This window comes from Ovis aries, chromosome 4 (genome assembly GCF_016772045.2).
Source record: "Ovis aries strain OAR_USU_Benz2616 breed Rambouillet chromosome 4, ARS-UI_Ramb_v3.0, whole genome shotgun sequence".
NCBI classification, from domain to species: domain Eukaryota; kingdom Metazoa; phylum Chordata; class Mammalia; order Artiodactyla; family Bovidae; genus Ovis; species Ovis aries.
The window spans coordinates 98618717-98640176 of NC_056057.1; the positions used below are offsets into that span (position 1 = coordinate 98618717).

The window sequence follows — 21460 nt, forward strand, 5'->3', positions numbered from 1 at the left end:
CCTCTTGATCTGAGAGCCCATTCCAGCCTCCTTGTGTCAGAATCTCCATTATGCCCTGCCTTCACTTTTCCATAGCTCCTCCCGTGCTCTCCCGGCCTCCGTGGGTTGCCTGCTTTCCCCCACTAGACCAGACTGTGCTTCATGAGGGAGGGACTGGTTTTATTCACAGCTCTATCTCTAGCCACTTAACAGCCTTGCCTGCTAAGTTGTGGGTGTGTCAGAGCTGTTTGTTCAGTGACTGAATGGACTAAACAGGGTCAAGGTAACTCTTGTTGGCCCTTTCCTCTAGATTTCTGAACAGGCATTTCTTTGTGTGAGATAATCTAGCTGCAGTTGTTTCTTAAGGCAGGAAACAACCCTCCATGACCCCGTCAGATTCTGCATTTTGCTGCGACTCATTATTTAGCTTTGCCTAAGCACTTAATGTGCCAGGCACCATAAGAATACAGAGAAAAGGTCTGATCTCAGTTCATAAATATCCTCAGGCATTTTCTAGCGGGGGAAGCTTTAGGGGGTTGGGGCTAACAGTGTTGTGATTCACAAATGATTTATTTCATTGCTAATAATGTTTCCACCCACGCATTGAGGGCACTTTATATTTTACAAAGTGCATTCACGTGCTTCTCCAATCCTCATGATAATGTCGTGGGGCAGGTTCTCTTATGATCCTGTCTGTTTGACAAGGAAAGAAACAGGCCCAGGCATGTTAAGTGACTTGCCCAAGGTCAAAGAGCTTGAAAGTTTCACAAGATGCCTCATGTTTGACATTTGGTCAGTGTAGTAAGACACTTCTGCTGTATTTCTGATGGTAGAATTCTAGATTTTTTTTGTACCCTCTTATTCTGTCTTTGACAGGAAGTTATCGTTTCTCTTGAGTGATGGGTTACCTTTGGGTGACTAACCCTATTTTCATAGACACGCTTTTAAAAATATTTGATCTTTCCTTTGTCTTTTTTAAGAGTAATATCGACTTTTGTGTACTTTCTCTTGTCTGGACACCATTACTCTATTAAGTCCAAAGTGAAAACAAAATTGCTCCATTGAAAGAGCCAGTTATGGTGACTAGTTATTTTCCTTTCAAAACACTTGACTGGCTACCCTGAAATACAGAAGCTGGTATCAAACTTGGTTTTAGATCTGCAGTTATTTACTCTGGGTTTTTATGCTTGTTTATAGGGCTTGCTTGGAGCTGATGGCTATGAATTCACTAGAATCATTTAATGTACATATTTCTTGTAGCTTAGTGTAGGTACCATGGTCCTTGAGGTCCACTGGGGAAATAAATTCCTTCCTGGGATTAATTAATAAATTCTTTCCTGGGATTAATGAGTCACAGCCAGTGATATAATTCATCATGCAAATGCCAGAGCTGTCTTAATGAAAAATTCTTAGTGATCCAGAAATGTGTGTGTCCAGTTTAACTGAAATCTATGCTTTTATGCCCCTCCATGGACTGGATAGCCCACTGGGTCACAAAGAGTTGGACATGACTGAGCGACTCTCATGAACTTAGCAATAGTTTGTAAAGCATAATGACTTTGAGATAGGAATGGAAAAAGTTCTGAAGAATGATTCCGTATCTTGAAAGCGTCTTGGGATGGCAGCTTCAAGTAGTTTTTCCTCTGTTCCATGGCTTCTATTAGGTCATGCTTTTTAAACCTTCTGTTCACATTCAAGACTGTTACTGTTAATACTAAAAAAGCTGCCGGGTGCCCCCCTGACATCTCTTGGCTGTCCGCCCCTCTCTCCACATGTGGACTGTAGCTTGATTAGGGTGCAGTCCTGCAGCCCAGCGGCTGAAGCCAGGAAAGGTAGGTTTCATAACATGTATAGTGGGAAGGCCGTGGATTTTGACGTTATTCTCCACTTTCATTTCTGATGTTAGCTGTGCACATTTGTGCGAGCTGCTTTACCTCTCTGTTCCCTTGATTCCTGACTTGTAAAAAGGTGATGATACTGTCTCGCAGGACCATTTTGAGTGTTACCTTAAACTGTGTGTACAAGATAACCACTTCATTGTTTGTAGAATCGATAATCAGTAGCTTATACTCTGTGCCACGCTTTGATCCTCTTTACCCAGAATGGTGGGACCCAGGAAGTCCTGTAAATCTGTGCTTTGAGTTTTCACATCTCCTAAGCAGAGGAAGAGTGAAAGCTGGATTGTCAGCAGTTACTGTCCAAAGGATCTTGGATCATTTTTGGACTCAGTATTTACAAAAATGCTATGTAGTTTTAGGTTACATTGTTAGAAATAGAGTGCTCTAATTTATGGGCTATAAAACCCCTTTATGTTTGGATGGTCAGGCTATACTAGGAGTGTGTTGTGTCAGTTGTGAGTACCACATCTTGAGGGGTAGGGTAGGGGAACCTTCTAAGGACCAGACTATCCAGGTTTGAGGCCTGGCTCTGCAACTTAAAAGTTCTGTGCCTCAAACGCACAACTCTGACTCCTCATATGTAAAAAGAGAACAATGGCACCTCCTTCACAGGCTGTTGTCTGAAATAAGTTAGTATATATAAACCACAGAGAGTAACGCAGGAAGGCCTATGTGTGAGTGTCACTTGCTTTCGAGGGGACTTCAGAAGAAATTAAGAAGGCTGGCGGGCTTCCATGCTGTGGAAGAAATGGATGAAGAAACTGGAGCTGTTGAACGTGAGAAAGTATTAGAGTCCTTTACTGTTTCAAGAGAGACTTCATGAAAGAGGGAATAGACTTAAGTTGCTGAAAAAGGCAGAACTAGGACCAGTGGGTAAAGAATCGTCTGTCCCCGAGTTGGGAAGTTCCCCTGAAGAAGGATGGAGCAGGCAGTGGCACCCCACTCCAGTACTCTTGCCTGGCAAATCCCATGGATGGAGGAGCCTGGTGGGCTACAGTCCATGGGGTCGCGAAGAGTCAGACACGACTGAGTGACTTCCCTTTCACTTTTCACTTTCATTCATTGGAGAAGGAAATGGCAACCCACTCCAGTGTTCTTGCCTGGAGAATCCCAGGGACGGGGGAGCCTGGTGGGCTGCAGTCTGTGGGGTCGCACAGAGTCGGACACGACTGAAGTGACTCAGCAGCAGCAGCCTGAAGAAGGAAGTGGCAACCCCTTCCAGTATTTTTTCCTGGAGAATCCCATGGACAGAGGAGCCTGGTGGGCTACAGTCCATGGGGTCACAGACTCCAGCGCGACTGCGCGAATAACACTTTCACTTTTTCCCCCTCAGCATCAATGGGTAGAAATTACGAAGGGGAGGATTTTGTTTTAATGAAAGACCTTGTAAGAAGTAGAACAGTTCAGAATTGTGGGGAGTGGGTTTGTGAGCGAGTGATCTTTTCTTTACCCAGAGGCTTAGCAGGCCAAGGAAAGGTTCCTGACCTGGCTGGCAGGGTGAGCTCAATCACAAGCCCTCTCTTCCATCCTGCTGTCAGTTCAGGTCAAGTGACCCACTTACGGTAGGATAATCCCACACTGAAATTCTCTGGGTTTCAGTAGCATATGTGGGGACTGTCTCCCCAGAATTAGTCTGCTCTTATGGTCTACCATTCACTCATTTTGCAGATATTTATTGTGTGAGGTGTTGTCTTTCTGGCCTCATTTTGTTGAAAACAGGTTGGAAATGAGTCTTTGTTGATGGTCGACTATTGCTCGACACCATGCAGTCCCTGGAGGAACCCAATCAGATTTCATTTTTGTTGAGGGACAGTTCTGCTTGGGAAGGTGATGTTTCTGAGATTCTTGTGAGCAAAGTATGGGTGCCCTTTGTTTTAACAGACTCTTAGGATGTTTGTTTGACCTGTTGAAAAGGTAGAGAAAATCTTCCCTCCAGAGCAAATGGCAGGCATGTTTACTCTCCAGTGTAAAAACTTCAGTTTTCAAAGCTCAGAGTCCTGTTCAGCAACTCCGCAGGCATCCATCTGGGCCCATCTTCCCACTGCCCGTGGGACTTGGGGGCAAGGAGTCTGTTACAGACATGCTGATGCTCTTGCTACTTGCTGTGCTAGGACTAATGAAGCCCCTGGCTTCTGACCCACCCAGGAGTTTTGTGACTTCTCCCAGCACCCACGAAACTGTGGCAGGCTAACTCATTAGCTTCTAAGTAGAATAAAGTCTCCGACTCTTCACAGTTTTTGGCATTAAGGAGGAGTAAAGTGAAAGGGAGGTCAGACCTCATTCCCAGTGCCTAATGATCCAGTATTTGGGGGTGAGGAAATCTGAACCTTTGTCTCTAAAGGATGCCCTTTCTATGACATTGGAAAACTGCTACTGCCTTTACTACAGTCACTACTATCACTACAACAATGGCAGCCACCAGCCTTTTTTATGGAGTGCTAGCGATATGCCAGGCCTTGTTTAATTTCATCCAATTCTCACCCGCAACTCTATAAGGAAGGTATGCTTACTGTCTCCATTTTATAGGTGGGCAAAAGGAGATACTGTGACCGAGGTCACGTGGGCAGCAGCGGTGGATTCCAACCCAAACAGTTTGATTGCAGAGTAGCCCACAAATCTGTAAGAGATAGGAGTGTAATCTGGAAACAGACTGATGTGGAATTTGAATTCCTGTACTCTGCCTTAGGCTTCCCAGGTGGCACAGCGGTGAAGAATCCGCTTGCCACTGGAGGAGAGGCAAGAGGCTCGGGTGTGATCCCTGGGTCGGGAAGATGCCCTGGAGTAGAAAATGCAACCCACTCCCGTATTCTCACCTGGGAAATTCCATGGACAGAGGAGTCTGGTGGGCTACAGTCCATGGGGTTGCAAAGAGTCGGACACAAGTGAGCCAGTGAGCATACATGCTCACCCTAGCCCTTACCCTCATTGTGTGAGATGGGGCAAATTTACCATGTTAAATCTCAGCTATGGCATCTGTGAAAAGGGAGAGGAAGTATGTTAACAGGACCCAGTCCAGTGGGTGGTTCTGTGGATGGAACATAGTTTCTATAAAATGTGCAGCCTCTCTAGATATTAGTGGCTATTATTATTGCTGCTTTCCTTTTCTCTAACTAAAAAACAAAACACTTTAAGGACTTCTGTGGTGGTCCAGTGGTTAAGACTCTGCACTTCCGATCCAGGCGGTGTGGGTTCAATGCCTGGTTGGGGAAGTAAGATTCCACATGCTTCCAGATAAAAGAACATAAAACAGAAGCAGTATTATAACATTCAATAAAGACTTTAAAAATGCTGCACATACAGAAACCCCAAAGCACAAACAAAACTTGAATGGTTTTGTCCTCTCACAGTGCTCTTATGCAAGAAATTTTTGACTAAAGGTAAATGTCATTCAGCCCAGTTTACATCTAGAGGATGAATTTTGGATGTGGAGGCAAAACATGGCAGAGGGTGTTTCCTTTTACAGATATTTTTTTCTGAAAATGAACATAGGAACCGAAACCCGCTTAGAGACCCAGTTTGCTCTCATCTTCATTTCAGTAACCCTTTCGGTTTTCTGAATCGTCCCTGATGTGTGGTGATGTGTTACCGTGACAGCTGATGCCCAAGAAGATGGTCTCTCAGCCCCGACATTTTTCCTTGGTGGTAGTTGTACTAGTAAATGTGAACGATGTCAAATGCTTGGCAGGTTTCCTTCTGCAGATGGTGGGGAGGAAATCCTGCAAAGCCTCATAAAGATGGCAAACTGACTGAGTGTAGCTTTGAAAAAAGTCTGGTTGTTTGCTGCGAAAAGGGGGAACTAATAGTTAAATATCTAGGAACTCTTCCCTTTGGGACAGTTGATAAATTGAAGGCATTTTCTGATTGTGCTTTACTCGAGATTAACAGCCTGGAAGATTTCAGATTTAAAGAGCAAAGTTATGTATCATACAAACAGCATGATGACATGCTCAGCCACCCTGTACCCAAATATTGCAAGTAGTATTGGTTGCTCTAGCTTTGAAACCAAGACTCCCCCCAGCCCCAAGGTCTCTACTCTGATGTACTTAATTAGCTAAATGCTTCTGTGCTATTTTCTTCCTGGAAGTAAGCTTCGAGGTAGTCTGGTGTCGGCTTACCAATTGGCAGAGAAGGACACAGGATCTGGCGTGGTAACGGCCTTCCTTCACGTCTTGGGGTTCCCAGTGTGTTGCCTTGGGTGTATCCTGTACCACTGCCCATCCAAGTGTCACCTTTCCCTTCATTCCATTTCTGTCCCTCCTGTCCCCCATTTCATGCTGGACATCATCTCTCGACATCCCTTAACACATTTACAAAATTCTTTTTAGAGGTTAGATTAGTATCAGACTGGCCTGCTGAATCTCCCTCCAAGTTGGAAGATAACGTTTTATATATTGTGTGAGTCACGAATTAAGATCTTTTGCTCTAAATGACAGTTTGGAAAAGACCGTTTTACAGTAGTTTGCTTACAAAAATCTGGAAGGGAATATGTGATTGATTTGCTGACAGACCATCTCCGAAAGCAGTTCTAATGATGGACTTTATAATTGATTGCATCCATCACAGAGAGCCTAAACTACCCCCTCCCTAAATTAAAAAAGATAAATGAAATAAAGTATGCTGAATGTATAAGCTGACAAATCTGAGGGAATTTAATGGAGCGAAATTACGGCAGCCAACAGATAAGAGAAAAAGGTTTCTTTGTTACTGATTATAACACTAAATTAAAAAAAAATTACTGAAGGAGGATAATAGAGGAAACAAAGCTCTGTGGCCCATGTATCAAACTAAGTTATTGAAAGATTTTAATAAGTGTATCTATCTCATTCACTGCTTATTGTTGATTCATATCAATCTTGTTAGTGCTGTTGGAAGAATAGTAAATGCAGGGACTGTCTGATATTGCTGTTGTAATGGATTTTTAGAATTACCATGACCTTATTTCTGGGTCGCTGGGGGCTCTGTACCAAATTCAGGTCATTTGAATGAACTGTTTGGAAGGCAGTTCCTCAGTGTAGAAGCAGTTTTATAGTAAGTATGCTTTTGGCTCTGTTATAAAAGACCAAGTGAAAGTGACATCAACAATGGATATTTATTATCTCCCTCGCAAGGAGTCCTGGGGTAAGGCTGCTGTGGCTCGGCTGCTTTAGTGGTCCGATGATTTGATGGCAGTAGCGTGGTGTTTCTCTTGGCTTTTCCTCCCAGGATTATCACATGGCTAATGTATGATTATCTGAGCTTTGTGTAACGATACCCAGTGTTGGGAAGAGGAACTTGCTTCCTGTTAATCTTCTTAGAAAGAAACTACTCCTAGAAGTCCTTAGGTCTCATTGGTCAGGCTTGTCACTGGTAAGGGACATGCACGTACTAGGATTCATTCAAACAAATTGAGATGTGGCCCAGGCTCTTAGAGAGTTCATGCCTCCTGTTTCCTGATCATGCCCAGGGGAAAAGTGAAGGGGAAGATTCCTTATCTAGAAAACATGTAAATCCACCTACTAGGCTACTGGAGAAGGCAGTGGCACCCCCTCCAGGACTCTTGCCTGGAGAACCCATGGACGGAGGAGCCTGGTGGGCTACAGTCCATGGGGTCGCAAAGAGTTGGACACGACTGAGCGACTTCACTTTCACTTTTCACTTTCATGCACTGGAGAAGGAAATGGCAACCCACTCCAGTGTTCTTGCCTGGAGAATCCCAGGGACGGGGGAGCCTGGTGGGCTGCCGTCTATGGGGTCACACAGAGTCAGACATGACTGAAGCGACTTAGCAGCAGCAGCAGCAGCAGCAGCAGCAGCAGCAGCAGCATGCTGGAATCTACCATGCAAATGTTTCATATTTTCCCTTAGTAACTTGTTTCATTTCCTAGGTGCATGTGCTCTCGCTGACTTAACTCCACTTGTTTCTACTTTCAGCTTTTAAGTTTGACTCAGCCTGATACATTCTGTCTTAAACAGGACCCTGTCTACCAGTGATGACGTTGAAGACAGAGAAAACGAGAAGGGGCGCCTCGAAGAAGCCTATGAGAGGTGTGACCGTGACCTGGATGAGCTCATTGTACAGCACTATACAGAACTGACGACGGCTATCCGCACGTACCAGAGCATCACGGAGCGCATCACCAGCTCCCGAAACAAAATAAAGCAGGTAAGGCTCCATCCCTCTGATAGCCAGGACTATTGCATCTTCCATCGGTCCAGGTATTGTAACTGGGGGAGGTTCCCTGGTGGTGTTAATGACCTTAACGAGTGATTCAGGTTTTTTTTTTTTAAGCTTAGGCTGCAGAGGATCACAGAGGGCAGCCGGCCTTGCTTCTTTTCTCCCCTAAATCTGACCCTTGGCTTCTGCCACGATTTTTGAGGAAGCCTGAAAGAGGAGCTGTTCTAAGACACTAGGGCCTTTTACTGTTAGAGGCTCTCGTTTTAATGTATCAGATGTAGTCACGCATTGTGTATATTGCTGTAGCAGTTGAAAATTAAAAAAAAATTTTGGTTTTGAGTGTGTTGCCCCATTTGAAGTTGGTTGTGATTTTCTCCACAGTCATTGTACTGTGTTGGTAGTTTTTGAGAAAATCTAACTCACAAATTATTTAAATATATAATAAAGTATTTATGAATACTGAAACTCTTGAATATTTTTCAGTAGTGACAAGCATGTATTTCCATTTTGTAATTGTCTTCCATATTTTGGAGCTGGTTTTCTTTCACTTTTTCTTTCTCACTTCTCTCTTCCTCTCCTCCTTTCCTCTCTCCATCCTTCCCTACTCTCCATCCGCCCCCACCTTCCTTTCTTCTTTGAATGGTCTTTGAAAAACTTTTGGTTCCCAGGTACCACATCTTCCTAAAGAATAAAGTGGGTTCATAAGGAGTATTTTTACATTTGGCCAAAGGATGAATTGATCAAATAACGGTTGTGTACTGTCTCATCACAGTTACGTGGTTCTTGGCTATGTATTTCAAGGGTCACTTCTTTAATACCTTGTATGACAGCTCTCTGATAAATAACAATTGCTACCACTTACTGAGCACTGATTCTTTTCCCCGCAGAATTATGTCTGTTCCTCAGTCCTCAAATTTAGGGTCTGAACTCTGGTCTTCTTGCTCTGAGGTCCTTGAATTCTGGTTTTCAGACATCTTTTAAGCAGTACCCTTCCCCGCTCCCCTCACCGCCACCCCCTCCCCCCCCCCAGTTCTTTGTAAATGAGATTTTGCAGAATCTCAGCATCCCAGTCGCCTCTTGTTGGGTATTGGGGTGAGAGACGCAGAGCCTGATGCTGGGTCCCATCCTTAGCACTCAGCTGCTGACTCCCAAGCACCTCTGTGGCCAGAGGGCTGCATGAACCATGTGAAGATTAGCGCTGCCCTGTGCTATTTTATTGGTTCGAGAATTCTCTGGATGTACCTGCCTAGGATGGCGGTGCTTCCGATCTTCTCACATGTTTTCTTTCCTGCCTTCTAGACCTTATCTTATAATGTGTAAGCAGGTATCAAAATGATTCTTTTCAGAATGCTGTTATATATGAGTTTCAGCCTTGAGTCCAGTTCCCCAATCAGTAGGCTCTTAACCTTTTTTGCAGCAATATGCTGACCTCTCTACAGTTTAAAATTAACTGGGCATTTTCAAAAGGACTACTGTAATTCTTAGCTTTGACAAGTGGCGAGTTCATCCCATGGATTTATCTGTGCAACTAGGTAAAGCTATAGATCAGTCGCCCTAGATTTAAAGCAAACTGTAGTCCATTTTGACCCAGTATACTGAGCTCAAGAGGGGTCAGAGAGTGGATGTACAGAGCTGCTGACCTGCCGGCTTTGCCTCCGGTAATCACAGTAAGGGTGCAGGACCTCTTGGTGTCTGTGCTTTCTGGTTCGTCTGCTTGCCTGGAGGGACTGTGTCCTGATCACCGGTGAGGCACTGCAGCGGTTTCTGCCTTGCCTTCTGTCGCTCTGAGTTGATAGCATCTCTGCCCAGACAAAGAGTGTTTGCTGCTACCGAGAAAGAGAGGCTCAGTTTGATGATTTCACACTTGTTTTAGTAGCCGCAGTCTGTTTTATCATCCTCATAAAATTTTAAGTAGGCTGGCGTTTAGAGCAAAAGGAAAAAACAACAAAAAATTTTGTGTTTATTGTATTAGATAGTTGTCAAGTAAATGTCGCATAACTCTGTGTTATGAATTAGCTTCAATGTGGGGGAGAGAAAAAGAAAGGACTAAAAATCTCTATTCAAGAAAGCCTTTAATGATACATGGGAGAAGAAAAATTTGGGGGGAAAAATGAAAGGGAATTTGTTTTCATTGTATAATTGGACAGTTTTGTACTGCGAAAGTCCATTCCTTATCACCAAGGAAACACTGATGTTTCCTCATTAATCTTTGCCTATCAGTTTTGGCTTTTAATTGCACTTTAGATTATGTGCAAAATAAAGGTATGTGTATTTCTAAAGTAGAAATGGGGATGATTCGGTTCTCATTGGATTGAATTATTTCAGAGCCAAGCAACGTGTTGAGAACGTGTGAATATGAGTTGAAATTTTCTTTCTGTTCTCTGCCAAAAGAATGGGATGAAGATTCACTTAGTAAATATTTGTTGAGTGCCAGCTATGTGCTGGTGGTGTTTTAGATACTGAAATCTGTTTTAGATTTCCATATAATGGACAATGTCAATCTCTGTACAATCATGGACCTTACATGCTAGTGGGAAGACACAGGAAAACAGATGCTATTTAGCAGCATTGATTTAGTCTCTGTATATTAAGTGTCTGGTTTGTGCTGAGCATTGCTCTGGGTCCTGGGATATAGAAGTGAGTAAAACAGACAAAAATTCCTGTCCTCTCGGAGTTTACCTTCTAGTCAAGGAAGGCACGCTATAAATGAGTAAGTAAGAAGGTATAGCAGATGGTAAAGAAGTGCTGTGTTTAAAAAGAAAAAGAACAGGGCATTGCTCTTTTGAATAGAATGGTCAGGGAGGGTTTCACTGAGGTTATATTCAAGCCAGCACTGGAAGAAGGTGAGGGAGAGCCCGGAGAAGGATCACCAGGAAGAGGGGATATCAGGTACAGAAAGATCCTGAAGCAAGAACATGATTGAAATTCGGGGGAGCAGCAAGATTGGAACTGGAGTACAGTGGAAAGGAGACGGGGGAGTGGGAGGGAGAGGAGAGAGCTGGAGGTTGGGGTTTCTCGGAGTGGGTCAGGTCACGTGAGGTCTTGATCATTGTAAAGGTTTGCATATGAACTCTTGAGTGTGATGGGAAATCATTTTAAGGTTTTGAGCATAAGAATGGCAAGCTGTGTCTAACATTTTAAAAGGGCCACTCTAGCTGCTCTGGGGGCCAGGGAAGATGAAGATGTCCACATTCATGCTTTGTTACCTTTTAAAGCTTGAAAACATGGAACCATTTACACTGTTTACCACTTGGTATTTCACATATGGATTTGTGTTGGTAGAATCTCTGTCCTTGAGGATATATGAGTTGACAGATGGATTTGATTCTTTCCAGATGCCCCAAACTTCTTTATATCAGTCAAGCCCATTTGGAGTTTTTTCAGGATTAAATGTATAAATGAAATGCCATGTATGATCAGATCAATTATGTGGATACGTAAAATAGTTGGCCTAACTTCTTACCATTGAATATATTATTATTGAGTACAAATGAGATGTTACTACATTAGAAAGCCTCAGAATCTATCGGATCTACCCGTGTCTCTCATAATGACTGTTAGAGCAACACCAAGAATAGATGAATATGAATGGATATGAGTTGGGGACTTGGGCTATATGGGTAGTGATTGTTGGTAGTAGTTGAATTTGAGTGTTTCTCTCATCCTGTACTAAGTAGATGAGATGACACCAAATTTCTTTAAAGATGCTAAGTACTCATCTAATGCTTATGGAAGCTGGTAGGCTGAAGCTGGGAAAGATTGAAGGCGGGAGGAGAAGGGGACAATAGGATGAGATGGTTGGATGGCATCACTGACTCAATGGACACGAGTTTGAGTAAACTCTGGGAGTTGGTGATGGACAGGGAGGCCTGGCATGCTGCAGTCCATGGGGTCGCAGAGTCGGATGTGACTGAACTGACTGAGGCTGAAGGGAAAACACAGAAAATTGCCTCTGTTGTGATGTGTGCACAAACTCTTTACATTTTGCCCCAATTTTGGCTATTCTGTTGGTGATGGACCAAGCTGTTAAATCCTTTTTCTTGCCTGTAATTGGAAATAACCATATGTGAATATTAAAGTGAAGTTGTTAGGGCTTAATCACTGAGTAATGTAACATTCATTATTTAACATTTAAATAAAATAATTTTGTGACTTTTTACATGAAAGTATACATTGAATGGTGGAATTAGAGCAAAGAATAACCTTAGTTAACATAAAAAAGAAAGTCACAGGAGAATAAGATGATTTTGGTAGGAAGTTATTTTAAGCCCAGATGTAAGATAGAAAACGCTAGCTACTCGTATGAGAAAGGGAAAAAAATCTAGAAGTGGACACGGTACACTGTGGGCAAGAATGAGATAGCATCATTGAAGATCTAGGCAGTAGTCTGGGTCATGAATGTGGTCACAGGAACCACAAGGGAACCTTTGCATTAAGTTTAACTGTATCTCTATTTGTGTTCTGTATCCAGACTCAGCAGCTCAAAAAGATGGTGTTGCCTTTAGAAAGGGTTGAGTGGAGCCTCTCAGAACTTAAGTCCTTAAATTGGAAGCTGAAAAACTAAGGGGCAAAAAGCAAGGAAAGTAAGTTTGAGTGTAATTTTAAAAAGATCTTTAGTTCCAAAGGGCTTTTAAGCAGAGCAGTAAGTAGTGTTTCTGAAGCTCATTCTTTTGAGATACTACCTATAAGACTGTGGAAAAAGTGGGTTGGACACAAGGAGGATTCCCATAAAAATGCTTGTATATACGTTTGTTTTTACTACAAAAAAGAGAAAATATGATACTTTTAGAAATAAGAATAGTGTTGATTGCTAGATTTCCATTTACCGTCCCTTGTTTATAGGGAATTTCGCAGGGTATGTCTGGTCTACAGTATCAGTGAGGGGCTTGCGCATTTGTTGGATGCTGTTACAGGTAATGCAGTGTGTACTCAAAGGCCTTCCCCTCCTCGCCTTATCGTGTACTTAATCCAAGTTCAATGCTTTTCTGGTTTTAAGACTTTAAAGTTAAGGCCACCCCCCCACCTCCCCCATGCCTCCATCAGCATCCTCCTCTATCAGATGCTCCCACTGTGTTGTTCAGAGGCCCTGGTTTGTTTACTCCTCCCTTGATCTTTCCCAAGGCAGGGCTGCAAAATTTGATATATATATATATATATATATATATATATATATTTTTTTTTTTTTTTCCTGCTTTCTGTATCTCATATCTATTCACAATGACCTGTTGGGCCCTGTGTTCTTTACTGTCTCTTTTTCTAATAGTCTCCAATTAAAGTGACTTAGTTCTTACCATTTATTGAAGCTGAAATTCCTGCTATTTCTGAACAGGTGATTTGGAGCAACTATAAACTTACTAAAATTCTAAGGAAGCAGAGGAAACTTGTGTTTGAGGAAGGGTTTCTTTACTTGGGTTTTGATGTCACAATTTCAAAAGCTTGACTCTTCATGGATTTATGTAAGGAAGAAACAGTAACAGAATTTTTTAATCTTGGCTATCTTGATAAATCAGAATGGAATTAAAATGCTGTCACCGCATTTCTAAAAGAACAGGCATTTGAGAAATAAAAGTTTAGGTGGAATATGGTATCTTTCTTACATTTGAAAGATGCCATTCTTCCCATTATTCACTGATGATCTCCCCTCCCTGTTTCAAAAATTTTATATATTGAGCTAGAGTTTGGATACAATAAAGTGCATTACTTTTAGAGTACAGTTCAATGAGTTTTGCCAAACGTATATATCCTTGAATGTGTTTCCATTGTCTCAGAGAGTTCTCTTCTGCTTCTTTACAGGCAATAACCGTCCCCGTCCCCCCCCCCCCCCCCCGCCGCCACCCCATCCTGCTTCAAACAAAATCTATTCGCATATATTGTTGTTTCTTCTGGAAGTATACACACTTGCATCTGGCTTCCTTTGCTCATCCTTAGTGTTGAAATTCATGTTTCTTCCCTTTTATTGCTAATGGGTATTCCCTCCATCACCTCAAGTTTTAAAAGAACATTTCTTTATAACTGACTTTCTGATCAAAAAGCTGAAGCCTCAGGGCAATTTAGTTTTAAAAGTTCTTGTAGCTGCTTATGTCTACATCTTTGGTTAAATTCAATTTAGGGAATCATTTTGGTGATGTTCATTTTCCACACAGCCTGGTGCCATCTCTCCTACCCCCAAACCCACCCACACATTCTGCCTTCCTTTTAATTTTTCCTCCATTTAGTAAGCAAAAATGAGGAGTGAGCGGATTACACTGTATGTATCCTGTATGAAATGCCATAATGGTCTTTTTCAATCAGAAGGAGGTTTGCCAAGCTTTACTGACACACTGTAAGTTTATCCCTCACTCTCTTGATCAAGAGCCTAGTTGAGTGCTGTATGACATAAAATTTATTTTTAACTGTTGTCATAGTAACCATTACAGAGGAAAAAGCTGAGAAGTATAGAACCAAGGTGATATGAGTAGAATATAGGAAATTAGATTTTGATAGATTTCAACTAAGATTTAAAATAGAATGGATTTAATAGCTAGAGTTCTTAACCCAGGGACCAAGAACTCCTAGAGGGATCTAGGAATGGCCTTGAGGAATGTGTTTTTAACAGTCAAATAAAATCACAAATGCTGACTAAAAACCAGCTCTTCCCTACCTCATCCTACCATAAAACTAATTTCATACTTCAATATGAAATTTATTTTTTCCCCAGATATTTGTATTTCTATATTTCTAAGTAGTAAGCTTATTCTACTTTTCTGGATTTTTCTATTTTAGACATTATATGTGTTGGTTGCTCAGTCATGTCTGACTCTTTGTGATCCCACGGCCTGTAGCCCACCAGCGTCATCTGTCCGTGGAATTCTTCTGCCAAGAACAGCAGAGTGGGTAGCTATTTCCTTCTCCAAGACATTGTATATGAGGTTCCAGTTTTGGTTCCCCACCTTACTTGAGTCCTCCCATCTCACCTCATCTTCCCTCATCCTTTCTGTATAGTTGTATCCTAGTTTTTGGTTAAATAACTGGTGCTTATTTTATTCAGTTCAGTTCAGTTGCTCAGTTGTGTCTGACTCTTTGCGACCCCATGAACTGCAGCACGCCAGGCCTCCCTGTCCATCACCAACTCCCGGAGTTGACTCAGACTCACATCCATTAGGTCGGTGATGCCATCCAGCCATCTCATCCTCTGTCAGCCCTTCTCATCCTGCCCTCAATCTTTCCCAGCATCAGGGCCTTTTCAAATGAGTCAGCTCTTTGCATCAACTGGCCAAAGTATTGGAGTTTCAGCTTCAGCATCAGTCCTTCCAAAGAACACCCGATCTCCTTCAGAATGGACTGTTGGATCTCCTTGCAGTCCAAGGGACTTACCAGAGGCTTCTCCAACACCACAGTTCAAAAGCATTAATTCTTCAGCGCTCAGCTCTCTTCACAGTCCAACTCTCACATCCATACATAACCACTGGAAAAACCACAGCCTTGGCTAGACAGACCTTTGTTGACAAAGTAACGTCTCTGCTTTTGAATATGCTATCTAGTTGGTCATAACTTTCCTTCCAAGGAGTAAGCATCTTTTAATTTCATGGCTGCAGTCACCATCTGCAGTGATTTTGGCCCCCCCCCCAAATAAAGTCAACCACTGTTTCCACTGTTTCCCCATCTATTTGCCGTGAATTGATGGGACCAGATGCCATGATCTTAGCTCATCTTATTACAATGACATAACTGTTTGCATCTAAGCCACCCGGCATACTGTTTTTGCTTGTGTAGCATTTTCGTTGTTCTCCTTGGTTAATGACTGGACAGTCCCCTTGTGTGTGTTTTGCGTCAGTTTCCCCCTTTGCTGGCTCCTGTATGTTCTCTTGTTTTCCTCGTAATTGATGGAGTGTGTCCTTCAGTAGCACAAATGAGGTCTATTTTTTTGAGAGCTTGCATGTCTGAAAATGTCTTTATTTTTTCTTCACACTTGATTGGAAGTTTTTCTGGGAAATAATTCTTAGGCTTTTGAAGAAATATTATTCCTTTGTCTTGTGGCTTTTAATGTTACTATTGAGATGTGTTCTGATTTACAGTCCTTTGTGTGGGTTTTTTTTTCTTCCTTTGAAAGCTTTTAGAACTGTCTCTATCTTTGTGTTCTTGCAAGTCAGGATAAGGCGCCCTGGCTTTGGTCTTTTTTCACTCCATTGTCTTGAACACTTGGTGTGCCTTTTCATTTGGAAAATTCATATCTTTTGCTCTGGAACATTTTATCTTTTTTTTTTTCCTCCTCCCCTCTCATTTTGTTTCCCCTGGTATCCTTATTTGGACCTGTTGAGTCAATCAACTGTTTTCTTTTCTCACCTATTTTTCTTTCTTTGTTTTTCTGTGTCTTACTCTTTGGAGATTTCAAGAGTCTCTTTTAACCTTTATTGGATTATTTTTTTTTTTCCCTATCATACTTAAATTTCCAAGAGCTGGTTTTCATTCTTTGAGGTTTTTTTTTTTTTTTTCCCCAGTAGCATCCTATTCTTGTTTCATTGATGTAATATCTTTTCCCCCAAGGGATACTCATCATAGATTTCAAAAATTTTTTTCCTCCCTTAGTTTCTGTTTCCCTGCTCCTCTCACCACCCACCTGTCTTCCATATCACAGGCTTTCCTGTATGGTGATCCGTGGCTGACTGCATGGGTGGAGGAGGGAGGTGGACTACACAGCTCGGAGCATGTGGTGGGACTTGTGATGATTGGGTAGGGACCCAACAGTTTCCTTGGTGGAGCTTCAAATGTCACCATTGATAGGTCTTTTCAATTGGTTGTTTGCCCAGGGGAGAGCCATATGTTTCCCGTATCAGGGCTCAGAGTCAAGCTGAGTATTACTGGAGCCAACCCAGCAAGGAGGTTGAGGGTCCAGAGAGGGCTGAGGAGGCTCTTGTTGGTGGGTCCAGTTTGACCTCATCTTGCTGTTTCCTGCTCAGTGCCTGCCTCCCTCCTCTCAGCTGGCTGACATTTCCTGGTCCAGGCTCTTTATAGTTCAGTTTCTTCAGATTGTAAACCTATTTCGCCAGGGTTGAGGGGAGGAAATTACACATCTGTGTGGTTTGATGAAGATGTTTGAGGACTCAAAATACTTTCAGCTCTGTACCTTTTTTTAAAAAAATAAATTGCTACCTATGGGTCTGCTGGCTAAATTTTTTGGCTGCGCTTTGTGGCATGTAGGATTTTAGTTCCCAAACCGAAGATCAAACCCACAACCCCTGCGCTGGGAGCATTGAGTCTCAATCAGTGAACCTTGAGGGAAGTCCCTCCACCCTGAATTCTTGCCTTTAGTATCTTGGTGCTTCCTTTTCAGTCTTAACAAACCCCGCTTGATGCCGTCGATCTTCTTGTCAGTTTCCAAGGATTTCTTGCCATCCTTGCTGTTCCCTCCTCTCTGTTCTCTCTTTTCTTAGTATTTTATGCTAAAAAGGAGTTATTTCGCTATCTCTTTGGGATTGCAGGAAGGATTAGGGGTCATTAGAATCTTCTTCACTAGATTGTTAAAGGGGTCTGTCACGCCCTCAAAATCTAAGTCATTCTACTAGGCTTATCGGGAGAGATTACAGAGTGCCCTTACTTGCTACTGCTGCTAAGTCGCTTCAGTTGTGTCTGACTCTGTGTGACCCCATAGACGGCAGCCCACCAGGCTCTGCTGTCCCTGGGAGTCTCCAGGCAAGAACACTGGAGTGGGTTGCCATTTCCTTCTTCAATACATGAGAGTGAAAAGTGAAAGTGAAGTCGCTCAGCCATGTCCGACTCCTAGCGACCCCATGGACTGCAGCCCACCAGGCTCCTCCATCCATGGGATTTGCTAGGTAAGAGTACCGGAGTGGGGTGCCATTGCCTTCTCTGTGACCTTACTTAGGGCTCTTTTTACATTGGAGGGTTTGATATAAGTATGATTTGAAAAAAGATAAAAGTTGTTCTTAAGTTGTAAGATTGGATTAGATACTGTCTCAATATACCTTCTCATTTTAGCATTCAGTCATCCTATTTTCCATGTTTTTTGGAAAGATGTTAAAATTTAGTTTTATAATCATCAAAAAAAAAAAATAGCATCAGCGAGTCTGTGTGCCACGACAGTAAATATTGTAGAAGAAGACAGATATTTTAATTGTTACAAACATGGTAGACTTTCTAGAGTGATGGGAATGTCCTATACGTTAATGAAGGTTTGAATTATGCAGGTGTATAAGCATTTGCTAAAACTCATCAAGTGATATCCCTTCATGTATACATTTTACCTCAAACAGAAAACCAAAACTATAAACAAATATGACATTCTAACTTAAATAAAGACACATGTAAAGGAATATCAAGAGTATATAAAAGTAGTTCTGTAAATTGTGAAAGCTCATGATTTTTACTGTATCATGCTATAAAAATAAAAAATTTTTAATTAGGGTAGGACGTGAAAATGCACTTGTCCGGAACACTGTGACTACCCCTCCCTACTCCTCTTCTCCTTCGTTATCAAGCTTTGCTTACCGATGCTGGCGCCAAACTGGGCAGATCTATGAGAATGCTGGCAACTGTCTTATTTAATATCTAAAAATCAGAATACATGGCAAAAAATTCTTGGCATGTTTTAATTCTCTTTATTTCATGCTTGCCTCTGGATGTGTCTACTCTCCTGGAAGCTGACTTTACTTTCATTTTAGTCAGTTGAGATGAGCTTCCAGTTCCTTGGTTATAAAATTCAGCTGAAGTTTTGGACCTCGAAGGATGAGCGGGTGACTCATCAGCTGAATAGGAGATATGCCAGAAAGAATGGAGAAGGATTAATAGCGTGGTTTCTCAAATTAGTCACTCCCTTCTAGACATACTAATTTAGGTGTGGAACTTCCTATTTTCAGAGTTCTTTGTGGCCTGAGTAATATTTTTCTATGTTACTTGGAGGTAGGTTAGGAGTAATTCTCATCTCACAGGAAAGAGAATGCAGAGAAGTGGAGACCTAAGCAAGTGAGTCTGTGTTAACCAGGATTAGAATTCTGCATATAGATTAGCCTCAGGAGACTGGGTGGCAGTGAGAACTAGGGACCATTCCTTACAGCGGTAATGGTGAAAAATACAAACCACACTGTAGGTTTAGTCTGGCAAGACTTTGCACTGACCCAAGATGGAAACTGTTCTGTTGCAGGTAAAAGAGAATCTGCTTTCATGCAAGATGCTGTTGCACTGCAAACGAGATGAGCTTCGGAAGCTGTGGATTGAAGGAATTGAACATAAGCATGTTCTGAACCTGCTGGATGAAATCGAGAATATCAAGCAAGTGCCTCAAAAGCTGGAACAGTGCATGGCCAGCAAGCACTATCTCAGTGCCACTGACATGCTGGTAAGAGCACAGCCAGCACTCCTGGGTGTTTCTGCTCAGATAGAAGAGTGCTTCCTTCTGTTCCCTCTGAATTCTTTCACTCCCCGAAGCACGTGCCCTCGGGGCATTCATGAGCCCTTGGAGGTGAAGCCTGCCTGGTTCTCTTCCTGGCTTCAGTGTTTGCAGTGGTAGGCTATGGTTATTTACCTTGTCTGCCTTGGGAACAATGGCAAGAAGTATGATGGTGAGAAGCCAGGACCTGTCATGAATGGTAATGAGAGGTGCTAGTTGGAGTGTCAGAGGAAGATAATTAATGGGCCCCGTTTTGAAGAATGAAATGTGCATGAGAGAGAACTTTCCGAGATTTCTGAACTGTAGGTTGCACAAATTCTGTGAAAGAATGTTTAGGGTTTTGTCTTTGTTTTTTCCTTTAAGTTGATAAGAAACAAAGTAATTTTCAGGGGAATAATTCTGGAAGTAACTTTGTCCAGCAGAAGTATGCCACCAACTAGCCTTTAGCCTGTATCTTCGTCCTCTCTGCTACTTTGTGAGTTAGAAGTGAAAATTCAAGAGAGGGTTGCAGCTGGTGGTACACATGGCTGAGAGTCAGGATAATGAATAAAAAATTAAAAAAAAAAATACAAATCTTGCTTCCTAAAACCCTTAACCTTCAGGGCCTGTGGCTTTGAACGGGAGCTGCTCATTCTACCTCCTTCCACACCAACTCCCCTGTACCCTTCTCACAGTTGTCTGGGGATGACAGAAACTCTCAGAAGCAGATGGACTGTATTTGGATTTTCTTTTCCACGATAGGTGAAGGTCCCTTATCTTTGTTTCAACAAATTAGATTGCCTGCAACTCTGGGAGGGAAAAAAAAACAAAACACTGAGAGGAATTAGTGGGAGCAAAACAGGTTAAATCCTCTAAGTGGTTCTAATTCATTCTGACTTTCAAGAAGAATTTTGCTTGAAGTCTGTATTAAGAAGGTTTAAAGGAAACTTGATAACCAAGAGATGAGATGTGCCATGATACTCTCTCATATATTAAAACCTGGTTATGTGATAGTGAATTTCCACAATGGAAGGAGGTTAATAATGGTCTTTTCTTCAGAGTGGCAAAATAATTGGTTATTTTTAGTATCTTTATAGTGTCATCTTCCTTAATAATGACTATATGGTGTCCAATAAAAAATTTACTCACCTCTCGGCTTTACTGTTGGTTTATGTTAGGACAGCATGCGTGCATGCAGGCTCAGCGCTTCAGTCCTGTTCGACTCTTTGTAACCCCATAGACTGTAGCCCGCCAGGCTCCTCTGTCTGTGCGATTCTCGAGGCAGGAATACTGGAGTGGGTTGCCATGTCCTTTTCCAGGGGATTTTCCTGATACAGGGATCGAACCCATGTCTCCTGCCTCTCCTGTGTTGGCAGGTGGATTCTCTTTATCTCCTGAGCCACCTGGGAAACTCAGGAAGGCATATATGTACTAAATATTCAAGACTCAGCAGTCAGAATAGATAAGCTTATATATACATATATATATATATTTGTGTAGCATCTATACATCTATTTGAACCATGATTTTTTGTACTGGGCCTGTTTTTAAGTTAGTGCCATATATTAAAAATAGGTTGTTAATGTTTATTTTGGTGTTATGTTCATTTTAGGATTTTAGATATTAGGACTAGCCTTTATTCTTCAAGGGCTAATTTATTTAAGAGCTAATGAATGATACCATATTTTTTTTTGAGCTTATTTTCTTAAGGATCTCATTAAATATTTCTGTAAATTCTTAGTTGTAAGTTGCAGAAATTCAGCTCTAGCTAGCTTAGGTAAGAGAATTGCTTTACCCATGTAGCCAGTCTGCTAAAAGAACGGGCATCTATGTGGAAGGCCATCTATATGGTCTTCCTGCCTTAAAATTTTTTTTCTCTATAGACTTTCTTCCATATGTGGGCAGAGTTTTGGTGTTTGGGGAAAAAGGGTTGTAAGCTATTATCTTACATCTTTCCAGCTTTGCAGAGGAAAATAATCTTCTAATTCAGAAATATGGGCATAAGATCTATTGGTGAGCTTGGGTGCTGTGATTGTCAATTCTAAGTAAAATTATGTGATTGAGGGA

The 21460-nt window shown here is 42.0% G+C and overlaps 1 protein-coding gene across 7 annotated transcripts in view; it reads left to right on the forward strand.

The window, feature by feature from the left end:
- EXOC4 (exocyst complex component 4) overlaps window positions 1–21460 on the forward strand; it is an 807451-nt gene that overhangs the window by 13757 nt on the left and 772234 nt on the right. For all 7 annotated transcript variants that reach the window (XR_009600448.1, XR_009600449.1, XM_060414840.1 and 4 more), the window contains exons 2-3: window positions 7830–8019; window positions 19169–19363. Coding sequence is in view for 5 of the 7 variants with exons in the window: in XM_027968812.3 (XP_027824613.1) it covers window positions 7830–8019; window positions 19169–19363 (385 nt within the window). In the remaining 2 variants the exon portion in view is untranslated. The remainder of the gene's footprint in view (window positions 1–7829; window positions 8020–19168; window positions 19364–21460) is intronic.